This window comes from Chelonoidis abingdonii, chromosome 18 (genome assembly GCF_003597395.2).
Source record: "Chelonoidis abingdonii isolate Lonesome George chromosome 18, CheloAbing_2.0, whole genome shotgun sequence".
In the NCBI taxonomy this organism is placed as follows: domain Eukaryota; kingdom Metazoa; phylum Chordata; order Testudines; family Testudinidae; genus Chelonoidis; species Chelonoidis abingdonii.
Genome location: NC_133786.1, coordinates 19567952 through 19591096, shown reverse-complemented (window position 1 = coordinate 19591096; position 23145 = coordinate 19567952). Strand labels below are relative to the sequence as shown.

At 46.2% G+C, this 23145-nt stretch overlaps 1 protein-coding gene across 4 annotated transcripts; it reads left to right on the top strand.

Moving 5' to 3' along the window:
- Nucleotides 1-75: 75 nt before the first annotated feature.
- TREH (trehalase) lies at nt 76-23004 on the top strand. Of its 4 annotated transcripts, XM_032777150.2 has the most exons (17): nt 76-304; nt 2276-2576; nt 3053-3203; nt 13388-13488; nt 13798-13945; nt 14601-14688; nt 14871-14971; nt 15371-15463; nt 15815-15931; nt 17512-17634; nt 18485-18534; nt 19167-19367; nt 20012-20229; nt 20876-20987; nt 21674-21786; nt 22323-22376; nt 22602-23004. In XM_032777150.2, exons 3-17 carry the CDS (start codon nt 3118-3120, stop codon nt 22740-22742), a joined length of 1746 nt encoding a protein of 581 aa, XP_032633041.1. In that variant the 5' UTR covers nt 76-304; nt 2276-2576; nt 3053-3117; the 3' UTR covers nt 22743-23004. The 4 variants fall into 4 exon arrangements, with proteins under 4 accessions (XP_032633041.1, XP_032633044.1, XP_032633045.1 ...); XM_032777153.2 differs by lacking the exons at nt 76-304; nt 3053-3203 and having other exon boundaries at nt 668-2576; XM_032777154.2 differs by lacking the exons at nt 76-304; nt 2276-2576; nt 3053-3203 and adding an exon at nt 3967-4102.
- Nucleotides 23005-23145: the final 141 nt, after the last annotated feature.

The window sequence follows — 23145 nt, the reverse complement described above, 5'->3', positions numbered from 1 at the left end:
TCCTGTTGCTTTTATCCTTCAGACAAGTTTTCTGTACTACTGTGCAAGAAGTTTCATTCCTGTTTTCCTCCTCCATCCAAATCCTGCATATGTGTTCTTGCTATAGGTGTGCACGCTCCAGGCTGGCCTGACAAATAAAGCAACAATTGCAGAAGAGGGTGTTCATCTTTCTGTATAGCAGAAGAATTCTACAAGCTCAGCAGCAGTATTACAGCTGAAGCAAGCAGCAGAACAATGCCACCTGCAAGACAACTTCTTACCTGATAGGAGGGCTGTCTTGTGTACAAACTGGCTTCTGTTGAAGGTGCTAGGCTGGATCACATTAGCACTTAATGTGCAGGACACCTATCTCTAACAAATTGCTCATCCAAGATATGTATAGAGTTTTTTTTTTAAGTGGGCCAGTAGTTTGAATGATGACCTTGGACTGCAAATTTTAACTAGCCTTCTGAAACCAATGGAAATGTACTAGTGACACATTCAATAACTACAGTGCCTGTTCAGTGAAAACCTGTTTGTTTAGCTTAAATAAGAGTAAAAAGTCTAGTCTCTGCACAGCTCTGTGGGTTTTTGTGCATATTGCAAAACCACTTAATTGACAGGCTGCTTAGGAAAGGCATAGGGCTGGGGCAGCACAGGCTGTTGCAAGTCAGGATTTTAGTGTGAGGAGGAAATAAAGCACTCCACATAATACCAGTCCTCAGCAGGAACGGTACATTACCTTCCAAAGCATCTGCTCACAGCCCTGGCTAACCAGTACCTCCTTTGCAAATACCAATTTGATTTGAACAATTGATAGTTAATTATGCTGTGCCTTTGTATTCAGGCTGGCCCTATCATCTTTATCACAGTTGAGTTTGCTGAAGCATTTATCAAGTGGCTATTCTCTGCTGTGATTATATTATCTGAGTAATTATAGGGAGGGTGTATAATAAGCCCTAGCTCTTACATAGGGCTTTTATCAGTAAATTTCAAAACCTCTTACAAAGGAGGTCAGAGGTGAAGTAACTTGCTCAAGGCCACCTAGCAGGCTACTGGCTAATCTGGGAATAGAAACCAGAGCTGTCCACTAGGCAACACTACCTCTTTAGCTGGAAATGTTCTATGCGTGAAATAAGTCCATGAGTCTGATTAATTTCTGTAAAAAGTTACTTTGATTATAATATGGAAGCTTTATAGTTTTATTGCTGTGTCCACCTTGCTACCGAAGAGCAGTGTTTTGGTGCCATCTTTTCAGATAACACTTTGCCTTTACCACTCTTCTGTTTTGCTGTAATACTGTACATAGTTCTTGTTTTAAACATCTTTCTAGCAATACAAATGTGACAACTGCCTTGCATAGATAGCATTTGTTAAGAACTCTTTAATTGTAAATTGTGGGTGAAGCTACTGTAGATTAGTAGTGTTGGGAACTGTTTGGTTAAAAGTAAAATAGCCAACAGGAGTGTCTTCTCAAAGAGCAGGATACCTCTTTAAGGGATATGAGCACCTGGTTTATAAAGGCCACAAAAGCTAGGCCAGGAATCTCTTATCACCCTTTCTCCAGAAAGACACCTCAGTTTTAACCTTGCACAAAGAATGCTAGACGTACTCTAGTTGAAAAGTGTGGGTTTTTTTTTTGTTGTTCTTTTAGTAGGCACTCTAAAGTCTGTTTAATGTTAAGGAAATACGTAAAAATGGGAATTTTTGTTGATTACTTCTACAGGTTTCTACTACAGTGGTTAGAACCTTTCTAATTCCTTAAATGCCTAAGGTGGTGTAAACTCTTTTTGTGATGGTCATTTGCAAACACTTTATCTACATGCAAGTATGTAATGCAATAACTTTCTTATAGCACTGTTACATAACATCTCACTATTCATGTATGAATATAAAATCAAGTAATCTTGTTATAACTGGTTACGACTACAAGAAGCTATTTGACTATAAAATGTTTATATTAATTAGGTATCTGGCAGTGCTTAAGAAACTTTCTTACCAACCTCTGAGAAAAGAACCACATATTCAAGTATTTAGACTACGCTGCCTTTGACCATTTTAAGTTTAGACTCTGTTTAAGAATTACCTAAATTTAAAAAGACTATTTGAAAGCAGAGCAAATTTTAAATAGAAATGGGTTTGGAGCAATTTGAAACAAATTCAGGTATTAAACCTTGATGAATATCTCCAAATGAGCTAAATAGTTGACTGTCAATGGCACTGTTTTCCATCAGAGACAAAAGCTATATAACCAGGATGTTGAAGATTTACAACTTTGCTGTGTATGTATTATCAGGTTGCATATTCATGAAATGAAGATACAACTAGGACCATCCTATAAAGGTGTTGAGCTGGTAAAAGTGACAAGAGCTGATATTTGGATCCTGCCAAGCCCCTGAAAGAGAGGGGTCTTCCACCTTGAGTGAGACTATGGAAGACTCTCTGAATTGAGATACCAACTCAACACACTCCTGTTCATTTCATCTCCAAACAAGCAAAAGGTAAACAAGCCATCACACACCATGGAGAAGAACCAACTCCTTATTCCAGCACTGTTTCTGCAATGTGATGACACCACCAAGACTTCAGCATCATTGGTGAGATGTTTTCAAAAGCACCCCAAGGAATTAAACTGTTCATGTAATAATTTTAATAGTGTATTGAAATTCTATGTTGTAACTTAAAGGACTAATTTCAGTTAACACTAGATTGTTCAGACTGAAAAGTAAGCGAATTGTGGTAAACAACTAATGGGACTTGCTTTGAATAAGATTCCTAATATTCATTAATTTGCTTGTCTAAGGACTTGTCTTGACAGTGATGTTGTGGGTTTATAAGAAATGTTATTTCAGTCAAGTAACTTTTTTAAAATGCTTCTTCTAAGTAATTGAATTACTTATTTCAGTTTCATAGGACTTAGTTAAGATCACTTACCTCTGCCTGTTTAGAAATGATTTTGTGATCCATGATAAACCAAATGGAATCTATCAACCCTTAGATAGGCAAATTATTTATCTATAAACTGTTTTATCTTGTACACAAAGACAGGGAAATAATATACTTTGGTTTTAAGTTACCAGGAGCAGAGAATCCTGACCCAGGGAGGAATCACTCTCCAGAGATTTACAGAGAAGACCCATGTTTACTGCTTGCTTGTACAGGAAAAGGGAAAAACTCAGAAACACTATGACTTCTTGCTTGTCTTTGATCATGGTATCCCCAAGGTGTGTTAAGAATCTCCGGTGCCTGAAATATGCATGGGCGGTTCCACTCCTAGAGCCCACCCCTGGATTGGCATTGGGTCAAATTTTAGTAATGTCTTTTTCTTACAGTTATCTAGACTTTTTTTTAATTTTAGGGATTGTTTTATTTGATACTTGACACCTTTTCTATCTCATAAACTAGCTTCTACACCTTACCAATGTGCAATACTTAATTATGAAACTTGATCAACTACACTAGGGGTAGTGTTAGCTTTCTAAAATTGGTACAGGCTTCTGGCAATCTGGAATAGAAAATATTCTGTTTATATGAACTGTCTGAAGTGGCTTGATACCACTCAGTAATGTGCTTTTACTAAAAAACGAACTAGAAAACCTCAGCAACTCAACTTTTGTCTCTTCTGAACTTGGTTACTGATGTCTGACATAAGGCAGTCTAATGCTGTAGCCTGCATTTTGGAGGTGGACAGGGGGGAGGCTCTGCCTGTAGGCTGTCTGCAAATCCGTGAGAGGGTGACGGCCCCAGCTAGCTCCCCTAACAGCAGTAGTAGGCCCTAAGAGTACGGCCTGCGGGCGTCTAAAGGGCTGGCCCGGCTGCACAGCAGCTGGTGTATTCCCCCACCAGTCCTCCAGGGAATGAGCGCCCTCTGATTGGCTATTCGTCAAGGGGCAGCCGGCCAATCAAAAATACGTCACGTCGAGCGCGCGCTCGTTCTCGCCCCCATTACCCACGCAAGCCGACGCTGAGCTGGGGAGTGGTGAAGAGGCGCCCGCCTCTGAGCACCCGGGGGAAGATGGCGGATCAGCTTCCCCCGGATTCGCTGCCGAGCCCGGGCCCGAGGCACGCGAGGAGCCCTTGGAACCGCCCCAGAGACCTGGGGAAAGCTCCCAGAGGAGCGGAGGTGAGGCGGAGGCGGGGGGGTTACCTCAGGGCGGTGAGCTCCTGTGGGGCGGGGCTGAGGGGGCGGGGCGGGCCGGGGCATAGGCTGATGAGGGGTGAGAGCTCCTGTAGCCGGGCCCAGAGTCACCTCGCCCGGTACCTTTGGGGAGCCGACAACACCGATTCTGTGTCTCACTCTTACCTGCACTAGGGATGGCAAAAATCAAAAGGCAGAGCAAAAGCTCCGCTGTGTTTGTGTACATGCACTTTTGGGTAAAAAACAAATAAAGCCTTACAGCGTTTGGGCTAGGTCCCCTGAGGCTGGGAATACTGGATAAGTTTATGCATGTTGCAGTCACAGCTCTGGTTGAAGTGTAGATATACCCGAAGTCTTGTCTACAGCAACGGAAAGAGGTGCTACACTTGCTGGAGTATTTTAGGGGCTTGGGGAAGAAGATGTTCTTTGCATTCAAGCATTTCCTGAGTGCTGCAAGGCATGGGTCGTTGTGTTTTTTACTGCCTTTTATGTGTGTTTGTATCGTTCTGAAGAGGACTGTCAGCAGCAAGCCTTAGACTAGCTTGATGCAAAGTATTCTTCTTAGTTTAAAAAAAGTCTCAGTGCAGCAGAGATTTAAAAGAAACATTCCCCATTCTATTGAAATGCACATTCCTCTCTACAAGTAGCTGCCAGAATTTGTGGGAGGACCAGAAGGGAAGTGACTTTTGTCTTCATATAACTAGCACTGAGGTAAAATCTCTCCTGACTGTTAGTGAAATAAAATGAAGCAGCAGTGATCTTAAAATGCCCTTCTAAATGTAGGGTGGGAGGGGAAAGAATAGGGATCACTACTTGCCAAATGGGAAAATGTCAAGAGGGAGGGAGGGAGATTTGTATCTTCCAGTGATATTGGCAAAAGTGATTATTTAAAATAATGATGGACTTAATGAGCTGGAGAGTTTAGGGGTAGCAGACACACACCATCTGGAGCCTTTGCCAAAATCCAGGGTAAGGATGTTAAGTACCAAAAGTTGTCCCCATCTGAGGCTGTTTGGTAGCTTTTATGAAACAAATTGGTAGGTCTCGATCAAGTTGCTAGGAGACAGGTTTCCATTTTGTCCCTATTGTACTAAGTGGCCCCTTGTGAGGGCAATGCCTTGCTGGGTAGAGGACTGTGATTCCCAATATTTAACAATCTGTGAACCCCTTTCGCTAAAATGTTGTGTCTCACGAACTCGCTCTTAAAAATGAATATTTCCAGGGATTTTCTCCTTTACCTAAGTTTAAATGATAAAAGCAGTCATCTTGGAAATATAATTTTTTATGGCATGCTTATTACACACTATTATTGTTTATCATTACAGTATTTTTACTACATTATGCGAATGGCAGCACTCTTCCAAGATGTCACTTTCGTAGCTTGTATCACTCTGAATAAGCCTGTTATAAGACAAGGCTCCTATGTTTCATCAAGGAGTATCAGATGTGAAACAGCATGAAGTTATTTAAGAAGCTGACTCAGAGTTCCTCCTACATAAGCATTCAGGTCTTGAGCAGTCCAGGCAAACAACACACATTACAACAAAGCTTAAACTTGTTCTTCTTCATAATAATTAAAAAAAAAAAAATACTAGCTGCCTATTTAATTTTAAAAACAGCAAAAAATATCTACCTCCCTTTCTATTTCTTATAAGGAGTCTTGAAGTTTAAATCTCTTCAGTGTGATAGATATGCTTGCTTTGATCTGCTTAGCTTTTGGAAGTCCAGGGGCTCCAGGCTGTTGGCCCCAGGCTGCTCAGGATGCCTAGGGACAGCTCTGTCCACCATTAGGGAATTTTTTTCCCGAGAACCCCCTGTAACATTTTGCAAACCCCCAGGGGTTCACGATTCCCAATTTGGGAACCACTGGTCTAGGAGATGGAACTCCCTTATTAGGGGTTCGTCCAGGTCAAGTTGGAGGCATGCTTGCAGTGCATAGGGTGGAAGCCTGCCTTACTGCCCCTGCTGTGTGGAGTGGGTTAATACTAAAGTCAGTCTCCAGGGTTGGTAAGCGGACATCTTTAATCAGCACTAAACTCAGATCTTTAGAACAAACAAGACTCTTGGGGGAGCTTGTTGCAAAGTGAAGTTGCCCCCTGCATATTCATAAAATCTTAGGGGAAATGCGAGAGACCACGTGGTAAAAGGACTTAGTTCGATTGTTGCCTGGGCTATGAAGAACATTGATGGTTCTTGGGGTACCCAGGTTTGAGAATCACCTTGTTACTTTCCTGGCTCTAGCATGAGGGACGTTTGCTTGTGCTTAACAGATTGTCAGCTCCCTGATACCGCTAGTCTATTAGCCACCCAAGCACACACCTCTGGGCTATACCAACTGTTACTTGCATTGCAGGGTTAACAGTAGGTTCATCCCAGTCCCTGAGCCCCTTTGAAGTATTCACTGCAGCATCCAGACCCTTATCCACTGAAGACTCTCAGAAATACCAGCTCTGCTGTCCTCAATGGAACAGTGTACGTACCATCCTGTGTGAATCAATTTAGGATCAGCAGCTAACTTAATATCACAGCACTTGTATATCTTCATAGTGAAAACAAGAGTAAGTTTATTATCAAGGACTACTGATTCAGGAGACAGTAAAGATATTGGGAACAAAAGATTACATATAAATACAAATTACATGATTTCTAGAGACTACACTTAAGTAGTTAATTAACCTGTGGTCTAAAGAAGTTTCTCACCCAAAGACTTTAGCAGCATCTTCAACCTTGGTTGAAGGAGAGTCTGTAAACACACTTTCTGTTTACTTCCTAGGTGCAGGGTAAGGGAGGTATAACCATCTCATGGTTTGTTTTTCAAGTGTGCTGCTGACTTCACATTTCTTCAAACGTTTATATGTAAAGGGACATCATTGTGTTAGTTTAGAATGCTTAATTTACATCCAACAGAAATATTGATAAATGTCTTTTGTCTGAAAGAAAACTTGTTTCTCTCCCTCGGCTGGTGACGCCTGCATTCTTAGATCATGTATCAAGGTATTTCCAGTATATATACAGAACTCCGTATATGGTATCTGTACATACATTTCACAATGATATTAATGATCAGTGTGACCCTGGCTTTTATTTAAGATTTCACATGATGTTCTTCGGTGAATCAGAATTAGGACATTTCTATAACCACCTTGCCAGTTAGTTTTAAGGGGTTCTTGGGTCTTGTCCCTCCCTTTTCACATTCATCTCCAGACTTCTTCTCCTTGTCCAGATCTATTCTGCCCCCAACAATCTTCTATTCATTGAACTTTTTGAAACTTTGCACTTTTAGAGAGAGGTAAGCGACTCTGTATAGACAATTTTTCAGAAGGACAGTGGAGTTGAGGTCTGTTGTTTCTCCCCTCTATATATTATTTATCTTAAAACATTTTTGCTGTTAACAAGCGTGTTATCTCTGGAGAGACAAATCCACAGTTTGAGAACTGCAAAACTGAACATCTCTGATGGTATCTTCTAGACTGAGCACTGAGTCCCGTTAAGTAGATAGAAAGATTAACCTGAATAATCTATACAGAAGCCCCTGGAACCCCATAAAATTGGATTCCTAATCCATGAACTACTGGAACTCTTTTACAAAAGTTTTCTTAAACATTATGTGACTATATTGTCTCATACTATAGAATTAGAATTTATAATTTCTATTCCATGATGAGAGTTTTTTTCCTCAAAAAGCATTTTATCAAAAAATCCAATTTATATTAAAAAATCCGATTTTTTTTTTTTTATAATTTATTTTTATCTACCCTGGTTCCTTCTGTTTTGTCTCTCCATCCATGGGTCAATCCTCACTCCCTCCGTGCTCTTTTCCTTTTCTGGCCTTCCCTGTGCCCTCATGAGGTGCCTGATGTTGGGGCTTGGAATACAAGTCCCTTCACGCAGACCTTTTTCTGTAGTGGTACAGTGTACTTGGACATGTTTGTTCTGTTGCTCAACTCTCTTCCTTGCCTCCCATCCTCACCCCATGATGGGGTGCACTACTGCCATATGGTGCCATAAGAGCCCCTGAAGCTATCCCACCCTGTGCCAGAGACGTGAAATGTTATCAGTAGGTCAATATCAATAAAGACAGAGTTTTCAGGCTATGTGTGTCTGAGAGTTAAAGCTACTGTAAATAGTTCCAAATAATTGTCTTTGCCAAGGACTGCAGAAGCAGACACACCCCTTGAAATCTAATGCTAGCCCCCCCCCCTTAATGCATGCAGTTTATCTCAGAATTTGCTTCATAGACCTTTGCACAGGTGGATGAAATCAGATGCAACTAACTTAATGATTCAGCAGAAGAGCAAACACTTCATTCTTCTCTCAAATGGCTTGTTCTGCAAGGATTTTGGTGACAGCCTGGTGCTTTTTTGTTGGCATCTCTGTTTCTGTGCCAGGATGGCAAGAACTGGTCTATGGGCTCCCACCTCCTTGTGAGAGGTAACTACTTCCTGGGTCCATGGGGGGTTGGTGGGTCTCCTGGTGACTGATCTTGGGGCAGGGACATAATCTAATTATTTTGCCAATAAAGTGTCCTGGGCTGTGCTATACAAGAAAGAGCTGTTTAGATGCACAGTGCTGGTAGAAGTTTGGGAAGCAATAAGAATATGTTGAGAGTGACATGCAAGGGGTGTGTGTGTGTGTGTGTGCGCGCGCGCGCGCTTTCTAAGATCTTTACTCCTTTTCTCTCCCCTCTCTATCCCTCCTAGGGGTCCTTCTCCTTCCCTCTGCTGGTGTGCATGATCCATCCCTCCCCTGCTCCCCTCTGCCTCTGTTTTGATTGTTAGCTCTGCTGGGTTGTGTAGTTCTGTTTGTACAGAGCCCAGCATTGTGGGGCCCTAATGTCAGCTGGGCCTCAAGCACTATAGTAATACACAGAATAACTCTGAAAGGTGCTAGATTGACAGGTAGAGAATGATCAATATCCTATAGCACTCACCTGTGTCAAGTAGTTTTGTGTAAATGCAAGGGTTCTGTAGGCTGAGTTCTGAAGGGAGTAGGGAAAGGATGGTGCAGTGGATAAGGCACTAGCCTGGGCCATCAGAGACCTGGGTTTAGTTTCCCCAGGTTCCCTTTGTAACCGTGGGCATGTCTCTGTGCTTAAGTTCCTTAGCTATGACGTGGGGATAATAGCACTGCCATACTTCACAGGGGTGTTGTGATAAATGCATGACAGTGAGGTGCACAGATATTACAGTGGTGGGAATAATATAGGGAGTCAATGAGCAGAGATCTGGTTACTGAACCTACACTTTTGTGCCAGTAACTCTGCAGCATCCCTGTGCTATGAAATTCAAATCTTGAATGGCTACGTTAGCTTAATTTTAGCACAATCTATTGAGCTTTTGTTGCCTGATTGTTTCAAAGCCAGTTTGAAGCTGCTAAAAAGGGTGGTCCTTCTCTCCTCCTGCTGCTTGTTGTTAGAGAAGTTCTCATTGCAGGAAGGGTTAGGATCTATTGGCTAGGTCAGGAGCCTTGTACGGGGAACCCTTAGATTCTGCCCTTGGTCACTTTTCCTCTCTGTTTCTTGACTTCCTCTGTAATGTGATTTGAGGCCTTTGGATGGAAAGCACTGTATCAGTTTATCTTTATGGCTAGGGTAACAAGCTTCCCATTTTAATTTACCCTCTCCTGTTTGGAAAGAGTGATTGGTCCCCAATGGATAAGGTTTAAATATGTGTGGGCGGCAGAGGGGGGGGGTTAAAAATTGAAAACAATTGACATAATTTTTGTGGGTGTAAAATAAATATAGCTTGAGGAACAAAAGAGGTGGGTGAAGCTCAAGCCCAGATGCTGTAGAAATTGGATCAAGGGAGGAGAGTGCAGGTCATATGCTCTGGGGTAGCATATTTGTGGGAGGAGGGAGCAGCGGAAGCAGAACTGTGGTAGGCTGGAATCTAGCTTGCAATTTGTAACTTTGTGAATTGACCACATTTATAAGGCAGAAGCAGAATACTTGGTGTTTTAATTGGGCCTATTTCATAAAGCTGAAAACAATTATGAGCTAAATCAGCTGGGAGGAAGAATTTAATCAGAAGCATGTGAATGATACTTGGTAATCATTTAAGAACACCTTAGATGCCCCAAAAGTCACAGTCCTACGATTGAGGAAGAAGGCCATAATGGTTTTAAAAAAAAACCCTGACCTGTTTTAGAGGGAAAGTGAAGGCATCTATTAAAATATATGTAGCAAATGGAAGAAAAGGGAAGTTGATAGTAAAAAAAAATAAAAAAATCAGAAGTTAGGAATTGTGGAAAACTGATAAGAGAAGTAAACGGATACAAAGAGGAATCTATAGCTAGCAGAGATAAGGACAATAAGGAGTTTTTTTAAATATGTTAGGAACAAAAAGAATGCTGACTGGTATTGGTCCATTACTAGATGAAAATGGTAGAATTGTTAATAATAATAATAATAATGTAGAAAAGTCAGAGGTGTTTAAATATTTCTGTTCTATAATGGGGGGTGCGGGGGACAGATAGTATAGTGCTAGTTTCATTATATGGGAGTAATGTTTTTCATTTCACTAGTATCTCTGAAAGATGTTAAACAGAAGCTACTAAATTTGGACCTTTTTAAATGAGCAGGTCCAAATAACTTGCATCCAAGAGTTTTAAAAGAGATGGGTGATGAGCTTGCCCAGACAGGCCATTCATTTGGTTTTAAACAGGACAACCCTGCTTTTCTAAAGTTTGTCACCCATCTGGTACTGAGACAAAATCAAATGTATTGGACAGGGGATGCTGTTTTGAAAACCATACTGCCCTGATCCCGCTGCTGTGACCTTGCACACATGGTGCCTGCATGGTCAGGTCAGGAGGAGTGGGGTCACACAGGTGGGGTTAGGCCAGTGAAAGAAAACAGAAGTAAGGAAATAGGTTAACAGTTGACAAAGCATGAATGCACAAGTGGCCTTGTAAATAATACATAGCTAGTAGATAAAGAAATAGTAGCAAGAAGGGTATGTGATAAGCTTGCAGCTTTGCTTACTAGCACACTTTATGGTGCGTGGACAGCTCGTGATCTCAACAGGGATTGGTTCACAAAATTAGTAAAACAACCGTGAAGTATGTGATACAATGTAGAATGTAATGTATATTTGTCAGTGTACTTTAGAATATGAATATAATCTGATTTGTCATTATGTACTTTGGAGTTGTTATGCTCCCTAACCCACTCCCTGCACCTGAGCCTGATCACCTTAGGGATAACTTTATGAAATGCCAATAAAGAAACCTTAGTGACGAGTTCAGATTCAATCCAAGGTTTTGGATGCCAGAGAGCTAGATAAAATGTTCTCCTTGAACTGGACGAGATGTTCTGGATAAGGCTAGTGGATAAGGCCTCAGCGGGAATCCCAACATTAAGTAAAGCTTTAATTTTAGCAGCATTTCCTTGTTCCCTTTTTCCTTTAGCTGGGAAGTTTTTTAGAAGGAAAAATCCTGTTTGGCAGTTTCTTAGATGGCATCAAAGACGGTAATAACTTCTTGTTTACCCAAAAGGACAGTTAGTTGAGATGGGCTACAGCTGCTGCTGTTGCTGTTAGTCTGAGCTCATTTTATCCCAGGCATTTTCTGGGATTCAGCTGGAAGTGACGGGGTGGTGATGTCATCTAGAGTCTTCTCTTTGGCCCGGTCAGGTCAAGACATCCCCCAGGATTAGGACGAAGAAGATACAGTATCCCAGAAGGTGGTGGGGGTGGCAGCCGTGAAAGGCTGCCTCATCCATTCTTTCCTCAAGAACTCAAAAATGGAGTGATGGGTGGAATAGCCTATCCCCTTATTGTTTGTTCACTAGTAGGGCTAATATCCAACACACCAATTTTGATTGATTAATTTACGGTTCTACATCTTCTGTTTTTTACCAGGCGTGATTTCAGCACAATCCTGGAGTTATATCATTAGGCCTTTCTATTTAGATTAATTCAGTCAGTCTCCCCTTCCATACCTTTTCCCATAAACATTTGTTCAAGGTTAATGTGACACTTTATGAACTTTCATATACTTTTTACTGTTGAGCTCACAATTAGAATAAATGTGTAAGCCCGATCATCACATTAGGATCATGCTCTCAGTGGTTGTTCAGACTGCCTCTGACTTTCTGCTACTTCTGTGTCTCTCTTGTGTTTGTGTGGAAGAGAAACACACCACTATACCAAACGATCCCCAGCAAAGCCCCCCACCCACATTGAATGTTGTCACGAGTCTGTGTTTTAATTTGACGCCCCTATTGTATCTTAAGTTTATTTTGAATGAAATTTACACTCACCAGTTTCAAAGTAATTTAACCCAACCTATAATAATAATCTTCTCTCTCATTTCAGTATGATTACTCTGTGCAGAGTCTTTCAGTTTCCTGTACTGTTTGTATAGGTTAAAACAAATAGACAGGAAAATGTGATAGAACAATCCCAGAGAGTGGCAGGGAGTTGAAGGCAGGACGTGAAAGTACTTTAAACACTAATTAACATTGATAGGGTTCCAAGTAGGCAGTGTCCCTTCAAACACGGCTAGGGTAGTGCCTGACTGGTGTATATTGCCTGCCCTTCCATGTCACAGAGCCATGCTCTAGCCAGGCAGTTTTACAGGTCTGTTATGTGATTCTGTGAATAGTTGTAACATGTTTTGGTCCTGTTTGTCAGGTGAGACCAAGTCATAATTGATTTTGCAATGTAAATGGTCTCCTAGGCACCATCCATGCCTACGAGTTAAGGGACCACATTTAAACTCCTACAGATTAGTGGGTTTAACAGGCCTTGACTGGCTGACTGTGTAACTGGTTACTTGCCCCTTCTCCCCTCCCTCCCCCCCCAGTTGAACACAGTTTGGTGCGGTGTGTGTGTGTGGACTGGCCCCTGCCTTAAGGCTCCAGCATGTCTGGGTTGCTATCTGTGCTAACAAGCCTGTATCATGCTGCAGTTAATGAAGCAGGTTTTATCTAGCAGAAATAAGCTGGTTGGTTCCTGAGGAATTGGCTGGACCACATGGGTTAGAACAGGGGTTCTCAAACTGGGAGTTGGGACCCCTCAGGGGGTTGCAAGGTTATTACATGGGGGGGGTTGCGAGCTGTCAGCCTCCACCTCATATCCCACTTTGTCTCCAGCATTTATAATGGTGTTAAATATATAAAAACATGTTTTTAATTGATAAGTTGGGTCTCACTCAGAGGCTTGCTATGTGAAAGGGGTCACCAGTACAAAAGTGAGAACCACTGGGTTAGAACATGCCTGGGTATGTCTGTCTGAATTTCACTCCTTTTTTTTCTCTCTCTCTTCTCAGCCACATTTACTGCACTGGGGACCTCCTGAAGCAGGTCCAGCTGGGCAGGCTCTTCTCAGATGACAAACACTTCGTTGACATGCCGTTGCGGGAGTCTCCAGGTCATCTATGGCAGTATGGCTAGGGCTACAGAGCTGTTGTGTTTTCCCTTCTGTCAGACACCTGCAGTCTAACCCCACACCCGCCTGTTGGTGCAAGCTGAGCCCTGTGCCCATCTCACCACACTCATACAGGATGATTGGGAATTCTGGTACTAATGCACAAGGACGGTGGGAACAGTGGCACTGTGCCCTGGTACATACTACACCAAGTAGTCACTGCACCTTCACCATTCATGGTCCCCTTGTTAGCAGATTCGGCAGAACCTCAGCCAAGGCCGTAGACAGTGAAGGCTGTTTTCTTTTTCCCAGAACTAGTTCTGAAGAAGTTTCAGCAGCTAGTGAATGTGACTCCAGGGGGGATATTGTCCAAAGAGCAGCTGCAACAGTTTGTGAGCTCATCCTTCAATGACCCTGGACAAGAGTTTGAGCAATGGGAACCTCAGGACTGGACGAGCAGGTACAAAATAGAACCCAAAGGGGTCCTTGCAAGAGTGAGTGCAGCATGATGAGCCTCAGCCCTGGTGATGGGAGTAAGGGAGCCAGACTACACTCTGTTGGCCTATGTTGTCCCACTCTGGAGGCAGGGGTTGATTACAACTTTCTTGGGAAGCGATAAATTTGTTTTTAGTACCTGGGAGATGTGGTAGCTGTAATCAGTGCTCCCCATTCACAGTGCTGCCAATGTACCTCACCCTGATGTGCAGCCTCCCTCCTTTTTCGTCTCTGCCAATGCTCCTCCATCCTGACCTGCAGATCTTGCTGATAGTCAGGTCTTTGGCTTGGCTTTAGCAGAGACTGCCAGTTGTGATGAAATGGACTAGAACATGAGATGTGTGTTAACCTGAAAAACCAATTATACCTCCAAATCCATCTGTGATCTACTGAGGATTGAAGCTTAGGTCTCTAGAGCTAAATTGCTAATTTAGCCACATTCTGACTTGTGCAGTGCGGGGAGTGGGAGCCAAGAAGGATGCTGGGAGCCATAGATTGCTGCATTGTATCAGGCAGTGTATGTCACATGCAGTTTCTGGAAGCAGCCCTTGCCTGTGGTGACTAGGTGCTCGGTTGTGGTTGTCTCCTCTCTTGAGTATGTTTCCTTCTTTATCTTCCAGCCCCCAGATTTTAGCCAAGATTTCTGACCAGAAACTCCAGGCATGGGCATCGGATCTGAATGCCAAGTGGAAATCCCTAGGGAGAAAGGTAGAGAGATGCGGGGGGGGCCTGATTCTGTGCGCTGTTTGGAAAAAACGCAAGTGTGGTAAAGATTTGACCCAGGCTAGTTGTGGGGGCTGGAGGAGGAGGAGGGGCGACTGGCTCAGGGAGCTGGGGGTTGTGGGAAAGGGTTGTGGGGAGTGGTGACCAGCTTGGATCATCTTTTTCAGATCAAAGATGACGTTAGGACTCACCCGATGTTTTACTCTCAGATTTATGTGCCGCACCCTGTGATAGTGCCCGGTGGCAGGTTCATTGAATATTACTACTGGTGAGAAACAGCTGATGTGTTGGAGCCTTGTCCTGGTTACACCTCGAATTGACTTCGCCGCAGCCACAGCTGGAACCCTGGCTCTGCCCCATGCTGATTGAGCTGGTGAATTTTTGCTGAGCCTGGCTGTCAGGCACTGTTCTCCTGGCCAATATACATGGGGGTTGTTTAAAATAATTGTACTTGTTAAAACGATGTGACAAGCTGTCCTGTCACACACTAGATGCGGCCATGATTGAAAGATGTGGGTGCAGACACACTGTCCTCAGCCCTGACCTGAATCCCAGTGCTCGGGAGAGTGTTGGGTGTGAGCATGGACCATCTTACATTTGGTTCATGCAGGGCCACAAGCCCAAAGCATCTGGTATCGCTTGTGCAACTGCTTCTTTTGTGCTGCAGGGATTCCTACTGGGTGATTGAAGGGCTGCTCCTCTCTGAAATGGCAGCCACAGCCAAGGGGATGATACAGAACTTCCTGTATCTGGTGGAAAGGTGAGACGCTGACCTAAGGCACTTAGAGAGAGGAGGCTTGCTGGAGGCTCGCTACCTTCCTCCCTCAACTCTGAAGCCACTCCTTCCCTGTCCAAGCATGAGGAGCTGACCAAGTGACACAGCCATGGCTCTGGCAGTGCCCTCTGCTGAGAGGGTATCACTTTGAGGATGCTTGCGCGGGGACCGTTGTCATGAGGGGCATACATCATCTTGTCCTCCAACTTTTGCCATCTCCTCACAGTTGCAGGGCCCTGCTCCGAATGCAGTGTGGGAAGTGGGGAGGCTTCTGCAGGGCCCTTCATCTTTCTCCCCTGGGATTGTGTAACACATGGTCTCTCCCCTGATGGGCAGGTATGGGCACATCCCGAATGGAGGGCGAGTCTATTACCTATGCCGGAGCCAGCCACCTTTCCTCACTCTGATGATGGATGCCTACCTGGTCCATGCCAATGACACAGAGTTTCTCAGGTGGGCATGAGGTTCTGCTAGGCGTCACCAGTACCCTGTATGTCCTAGGGGGCAGGGGTGGATTCTCCTTACCTCTTCCCCCATGGCTGGTGCCAATCCCTTGAGCTCTCCCTCAGGATCAGGCCCAGATGGCTGCAGAGGACATGGGTTGGCACCCTGTGTGACAGGTTAGATCACAGAAACACCCTTGGGAGCTGCCAAATGATGTGCCAAGACTACCTCTGCTCCTGTTTTCCCTGCCAGCTCAGGAATCCAGCACCCTGTCTTGCTGAGCCAGACACTCCCATCTGCTCCAGCAAAGACCCAGGGTCTGAATTACTTGCCCCAAAACTGCAGGTTTACCTGAAAGCAGCTAACAGAAGTGTGCTTGTCTTTAACACCCAGATGCCCAACTCCCAATGGGGTCTAAACCCAAATAAATCCGTTTTACCCTGTATAAAGCTTATGCAGGGTAAACTCATAAATTGTTCACCTTCTATAACACTGATGCACGCTTGTTTGCTCCCCCCCAGGTATTAATAGATACTGAGTTAATTAATAAGTAAAAAGTGATTTTATTAAATACAGAAAGTAGGATTTAAGTGGTTCCAAGTAGTAACAAACAGAACAATGCAAGTCATCAAGCAAAATAAAATAGAATGCGCAAATCTATGTTTAATCAAACTGAATACAGATAATCTAACCCTCAGAGATGCTTCAATAAGTGTTTTCCTCAGACTGCACACCATTAATGGCCCACACTTCGCATAATTACAGTAGGCCCTCAGAGTTATATTTCATATTTCTAGTTTCAGATACAAGAGTGTTACATTTATACAAATAGGATGATCACACTCAGTAGATTATAAGCTTTGTAATGATACCTTACAAGAGACCTTTTGCATGAAGCATATTCCAGTTACATTATATTCACTCATTAGCATATTTTTATAAAATCATATAGGCTGTAATGTCACACCCTGTAACCTAAGGTGATAAGGCTCCCCCATCTCCTGTGGTACCAATGAGGATCTTGCATAGCAGTGAGGGTGGGCACTCTCTGCCTGTGCAGACAGGATGGGACTTGGAGTGGCCATGATTCTGTCCATTGGGTGCTCCATACTCCAGGTGTCTGTAACTCTTACCCCGACCCCCTTTTCACAATAGGCAGCGCCCCCTCCCTGGGTGCACACATGCCCCTGCATATGTCCTCTCCTCCTCTGAGGTTTCCAAGCACACCCCAGGCCCCCATGAGCCTGGCTAGTCTGAGCAAGAGCTCGTCGCTGTAGTATTGGGTACAGCATTGACACATGAGCCATCTACTGACTGGTCCCAGGGCCAGCGTGGTCTGCAGTCTGCTTGGCCAGCATGTGTTGGAGGCAGCAGGAGCATTGCTCCAGGTCATGGTCTGTCCTGTGTATGCCCTTCAAAGTATACACCGAGCAACACCCACTGGGAAGTTCCCTGAAGTGGTTCATTCCCTACTGGGCTTCCTGTCCCCCTCTAGTTCCTGGGCAGACCCATGACTGGGTGATTTGTTCGTCATGGGAAGAGACTGCTCCGTGAGGAGACACTGACCATACCTGTGGTCTGATTCCCAGGGAGAATATCCATCTGCTGGAGGTAGAGTACGAGTTCTGGCAGAGGAATCGGTCTGTGAGCATCACAGTTGGGGACAGGAATCATACTCTGAACTACTACAATGTCCAGATCGGGGAGCCCAGGTACCATCTGAACAAACACCGTCTAATGGAGTTACACTAGAGGAGGAGTCAGGACTCCTGGGTTCTATTCCCAGCTCTGCCACTTACTGTGTGGCTTTGGGCAAGTGACTCCCCTCTCCTCCCATGCCTCAGTTTCCCCAGCAACAGAGGGGGATAATCATCCGTCCTACCCACCTCTTTTGGGGGCTATTGCACATGCAGGTCTCTAGCAAAGCTCTACAGTGGCACTGAGTATGTTCTACAGACCATTCCCCGTCCCCTGTGATGGAGACAGGTGCTGATGGACGTGGCTGTATTGTCTCTTCCCAATCCTGTCCTGTGATAGGACATTGACATCCCAGTGCAGAGTGGGCTGTCCTTCTCCAGCCCCTGCACAAAACAAGCTGCTGCATAGAGCCGCGCCTGTCCCAGAGCATCCACAGGCAAGACCTGCAGCTGCAGGCAAAGGTATGGCCTCTTGTTACCCTGAGGAATGTGTCCCTTGGAGACTTGAGGGCCCACTGGGCAGACAGCACGAGGAGGCACTCTCAAGCCCAACAGATGGGTTGCTGATTGAGATCTGGAACTGCTGAAGATGGGCTGAGGGTGAAGCAGTGCCTTATGGGATTCGTGCTGCCCTCAGTGTCCGACAGGGTCATCACGCAGCCTGGCAGCTGGTCCTTGTAGGACCACGGGTAGGATTTCACCCACAACCTCAGCTTCTGGCTTCGCCTGTGTAGAGCCACTGTGAGACCCGGCTCTGCATGCCAGGCATCTGAGCCTTTGCCTGCTTAGGGCAAGGAAATGACTAAGAACTGGACTGACCTAGTGATCTCTCTGTCTCCCAATCCCTGTCCACCCTCCCCTGCAGACCAGAGTCCTACAGTAAAGACTGGGAGTTGGCAAGTGACTTAAATGAAGGTAAAGAGAGAGATCTGTGATGACAGATGCTGTCCCTCTAATGCCCACTACAACAGAGCAGCCTGTGCTGCCCTTCACTGACTGCACCTAAATGTGGGCACCCATGTGCCAGGGGGAGACAGGGAGAGATTTCTGAGAGCTGGGATGGGGCTTGGATATGGAATTCCCATCTGTGGGAGGTGAGGCCATGGCACAGATGTGGTGGCATTGGGGGTTAGGTTCCTTTTGGCCATGGGATCTTGTGACCGCTTCTGTCAATTCTCCAGGACAGGATTTGTTGGGGCTCCCCAGGCTTTGTGCTCTAACAGTTCCTTCTTTCTAAGGAGCCTTGGGATGGAGCTAAGGAAGTGTGATAAAGCTGCTTAACCCCTGCTCCAGCTGAACCAGCATGGCTCTTATATCTATGCTTGGGGGTCAGTGCTCTGGGCTAGGGTCCCTGCTCTAACAGAGGCTTCTATCCTCATTGCCCCAGTCTGGGGACCTGGTTCCAGCTGCATCCCATCAGAACCTGTGTTCAAGCCCCAGATTGCTTCTCTGCTGTTTCCTGCCAGTGGTCACCCTTGGCAGAGGTACTAAATCTTCTGCCACAGGAGACGTTGAGTCGTATCTGTGCCAGTCTGTGTGTCTTGCAGATGCCAGGCAGGAGCTCTGGGCAGAGCTAAAATCAGCAGCAGAGTCAGGCTGGGACTTTTCCTCTCGCTGGTTCCTTTCCTGGCCCCCCCCACTCCCTGCGACACTGAAGGATACCAAAGCCAGGGCTGTAGTGCCAGTGGATCTGAATGCCTTTCTGTGCAAGACCGAGCACCTGCTGGCCTCATTCTACAGGATACTGGGTAAAAAGCCTGTTGGGAAGTGCCTCCCGTGGAAATACTGATGCCTGTTGAATCTCTTCCCCCCTCCCCCCGCGAGACAGGGACACAAGATGCTGTTATTGGGGCAACATCCCCTGTGTGGAGAAAGGGCCCAGCATCCTGTAGCATTGCTTCCCACAGAGCAGCTTGTGTAAACAGCAGTGCGGCCTAGTGGCATCTTCCTGCAAGTGGGAGCAGGAAGTAGTTTAACTCTTCTCTTGCCCCAAGTAAAGCCACTTTGCTGCTCACTTCATTTATTTCTGTGTTTGTTTAATTCTCAGGTGCTGGGAGCCTAGGGAGGGCATCAGATGTGTAGGGGATGGGCATTGTAGGAATCAGTTTTGTCTAGGGCACCTGCCTTTCCCCGTCCTGGGGCTGTGTCAGCAAATAGGAGTTGGAAGACTGTAACTGACTCTGCATGAGCTGGAGTGGGTTTCAGCTTCCTCCCCCTCTAATGCTGAGCAAAGGCCACAGGCCATGCTGTTCAGAGTACACTGGGACTAGTCTGCAGTGAGCGCTGCCATGGGCCACAGCAAAAACTGAAGCTGCATTGCGCCGTAGTTAATCTGTGGATGCTCTGCAAACCCCTCACTAGTGTAATAAGCCATTTTTTCTCTCTCTCTCAGGAAACACCACGAAGGCTGCCCAGTTCCAGGCCGCTCTGGAGTGCAGGCTCGAGGCTGTCCAAGCTGTCCTCTGGAATGAGGCTGCTGGAGTCTGGCTGGACTTCAACCTCCTGAAGAAGCAGCCAAACCCAGCCTTCTACCCCTCCAACCTGGCACCCCTATGGACTGACTGCTTCTCAGACCAGGCTGCAGCTGAGAGGGCAGTGCGGTACTTAGAGGTGAGCTGGGCTCCTGTAAGAGTCCTCACCTCAACAGACCAGTGTCTCCATTAGCCCATCACGTGGGGAGAGTTCCTTGCAGACAGTGGAGGGTGCCACATACCTTCCTGTTGAGCCTGGCACATGCTTTCTGCACAGAGCTGAGCAAGGTGGAGGTGGAGCCTAGTTCTCATGTGGCCCTGTCCCGTGTTTGCCAGGAGATTACCAGGACTTGCTCCTCTAGCTCAACCCACTAGTGACCCCTAGAGCCCGCTTCCTACACTGGGCCATGCCTGTTGCCATCCCAGAACATAAGAACGGCCATACAGGGTCAGACCAAAGATCCATCAAGTCCAGTATCCTGTCCTCTGACAGTGGCCAGTGGCAGGTGCCTCAAAGGGAGTGAACAGACAGGTTGTCATCAAGTGATCCATGGCCAGTCATCCAATCCCAGCTTCTGGCAAACAGAGGCTAGGGACACCATTCCTGCCCAACCTGGCTAATAGCCATTGATCGACCTCAGGAGCTTGGCTGGGCTAGAAGTAGCTGACCAGATTAGCCAACAAAGTCCTGTCTCCCTATATCCCTTCTGTGGCCTTCTGTCTCCTGGATGGTGACTCACTGGGGAGCCCAGTGCCACCACTCAATATGCTGTCTACGTTTGCAGGGGAGCACAGTGCTGTCCTACAAGAATGGGCTCCCTACCTCACTATTCAGGACTGGGGAGCAGTGGGATCTGCCCAATGCCTGGCCTCCACTGCAGCATATGGTGATTGCAGGTAAGGATGCTGCTGTGCTCATATCCATAGTTTGCAGGACAGGAAGCCCACTGGAAATTTTGCTGTGTTTGGTATCAGGCCTCCAAATTGTTTTAGGACCTGCCCCTTGTTTCCTTGTACCTTGTCCCAGCCGTGCTGCAGCTCTAGGTATTGCATTATGCCTCTCTCAATCCCTACCCTCCACTCTGCTGCTGCTTTGTAGCCTTGTGGATTGATCCTGTTTCTGTGGGTTTAGTTCCTGACTGTGCAGCAGCTGCAGGTCAGGCTGGGAGCTCTGCTGGGAGCTCAGGTGTCACAGTGCCATCTTGGTTTGGGGGAGACTCTCCCATCTGGGCCTTTCCCAAACTGCTGCTACAGCAGGCCATCAAGCCACTGATACTGCTTAGTGGAAAAGCCAGGGGGCACTGATAACCCTCCTCACCTCTGCTTGAAGAGTCCATAAGCCCTAACGGCCTTGATCTGTGGCCTTCACTTGGGCAAAACCCTTCGGGTTTGGGTCCAACCTATCAAAGCCTGCTTTTTGGAGGAGGTGGTGGAGGAATTGTACAAAGCCCCTGCCACTGTCCAGCTTGCAGGGGTGGGCTTGAGCTCCAGCGAGGGCTCTAGTGTCACCTCTTGCAGGGATGGACAGGCTAGTGTTCGCAGGACCAGGTCCCTGACCTTCTGGCATTTATCTGTGTTTGTAGGTTTGGCCAAGTCCAGCTCCTCGAGAGCCAAAGAAATTGCCTTTGACCTGGCCCAGAACTGGGTCAGAACCAACTTTGCCTTATATAAGAAGTACCAGGCCATGTTTGAGAAGGTAAGAACATTGGTGGTCCTGGACAGCCAGGCTGCAGCCCCTGTGGGTAGGAGCTTGTCAAGTAGAATTCATGCACACACGGTCCCCTGTGACCCTGGGCAGCTGGTGGTGATTACCTCAGAATGTCTAGTGCTTGCATGGAAAGAGTCTGGGCTGCTACCCTAAAGGAAGCTTGTCTTGTTTTAACCTTTTCGTTGTCAGTTTGTATTCAGACCAGGGCCCCAGGTGTGGAGGCACCAGATCTGATCTGACAGTTCAGTCTGAGTGGACTTGAGCAGGGGCAGATGTCCGGTGTGGCTGGTCAGCCACAGGCCTCCCCTATTGGGCTGGCTGGTCTTGTCATTCTGTCCCTTCCCTCTTCCAGTGCTGCTTTCTGCCCCTGCCTGGTGTACAGCTTCCTCTGCCTTAAGCAACTGTGCTCGTGAACACAAAGAGCTGGATTCTGTGCCTGCCCCTCTTTCCCTGGACTCTGTGGGGTGGGAACATTCTAGCCCCCACTCTAATGGGGCTTTCTGAATAATGGTCTTTCTCCTCAGTACAACGTGGATGGAGATGGGAAGCCAGGGACAGGAGGGGAGTACCAAGTCCAGGTAAGAGCATGTACTGCTTCACTGTTGGGGATGTGTGCTCACAGAATGTCTCACTAGACATGGAGGATGTGCTTTCCTCATGGGGGGAGGCCCCCTGTTTTGCCTCCAAATTGCTGGGCTGGAAGCTGCTGCTGGGGTTCATCAGTCTCCATGCTGCAGCTATGTGTGAGCTCCTGCCCTGGATAACAGCATGTGCCTTGCTAATGGTGCATTCTCCCCTGCCAGGAGGGATTTGGCTGGACCAATGGTGTAGTCCTGCAGCTCTTGGATCTCTATGGCGACCGCCTGACTTCTGGCTCCCCCTCTACCCTCTTCAGGGCCTGGATTGTTGCTGCTTGTCTCATCGTCCTTGACCTGAAATGGTAGGGGAAGTGGTTTGGGCTCCCAGCCCATTATGTACTGAACAGTACCTTGGCCTTGTAACCAGTTAGGGAAGTGTGTGTGTGGGTGGTTGGGGGAGGGGAGGCATTCATCGGGGCAGCCACCTCTTTCTCTATCTGCTGGGACAGCGAAGCAGCCACAGGTGAACAATAGCTGTTACTAAAGCCCTGTGCATGCAGCCCTACTGAGCCCCCTACCTGCAATTCTCTCATGCTTTTGCTGTTTCATTAAACTGGTTGTTGCTGTCATGCCTGCCTTGGTGGTTACTGGGATAAATGGGGCCTGATTCTGGTGGAGGTCTGTGCTGAGGCCCCACATCCCCTAGTCTCAGGACAGAGTGTAGATGTAGGGGCTGGGCGTAATGGTCCCTGATCCCCCTGGTGTTGAT

What these genes read in the sequence shown, in the direction of transcription:
- TREH (XM_032777149.2), top strand. Translation starts at nt 8,436, where the DNA reads ATGGCTTGTTCTGCAAGGATTTTGGTGACAGCCTGGTGCTTTTTTGTT. An exon ending in TTCCTGTATCTGGTGGAAAG is followed by an intron (nt 15,464 to 15,814) that starts GTGAGACGCTGA and finishes CCTGATGGGCAG; the next exon opens with GTATGGGCACATCCCGAATG. An exon ending in CTCATTCTACAGGATACTGG is followed by an intron (nt 19,368 to 20,011) that starts GTAAAAAGCCTG and finishes TCTCTCTCTCAG; the next exon opens with GAAACACCACGAAGGCTGCC.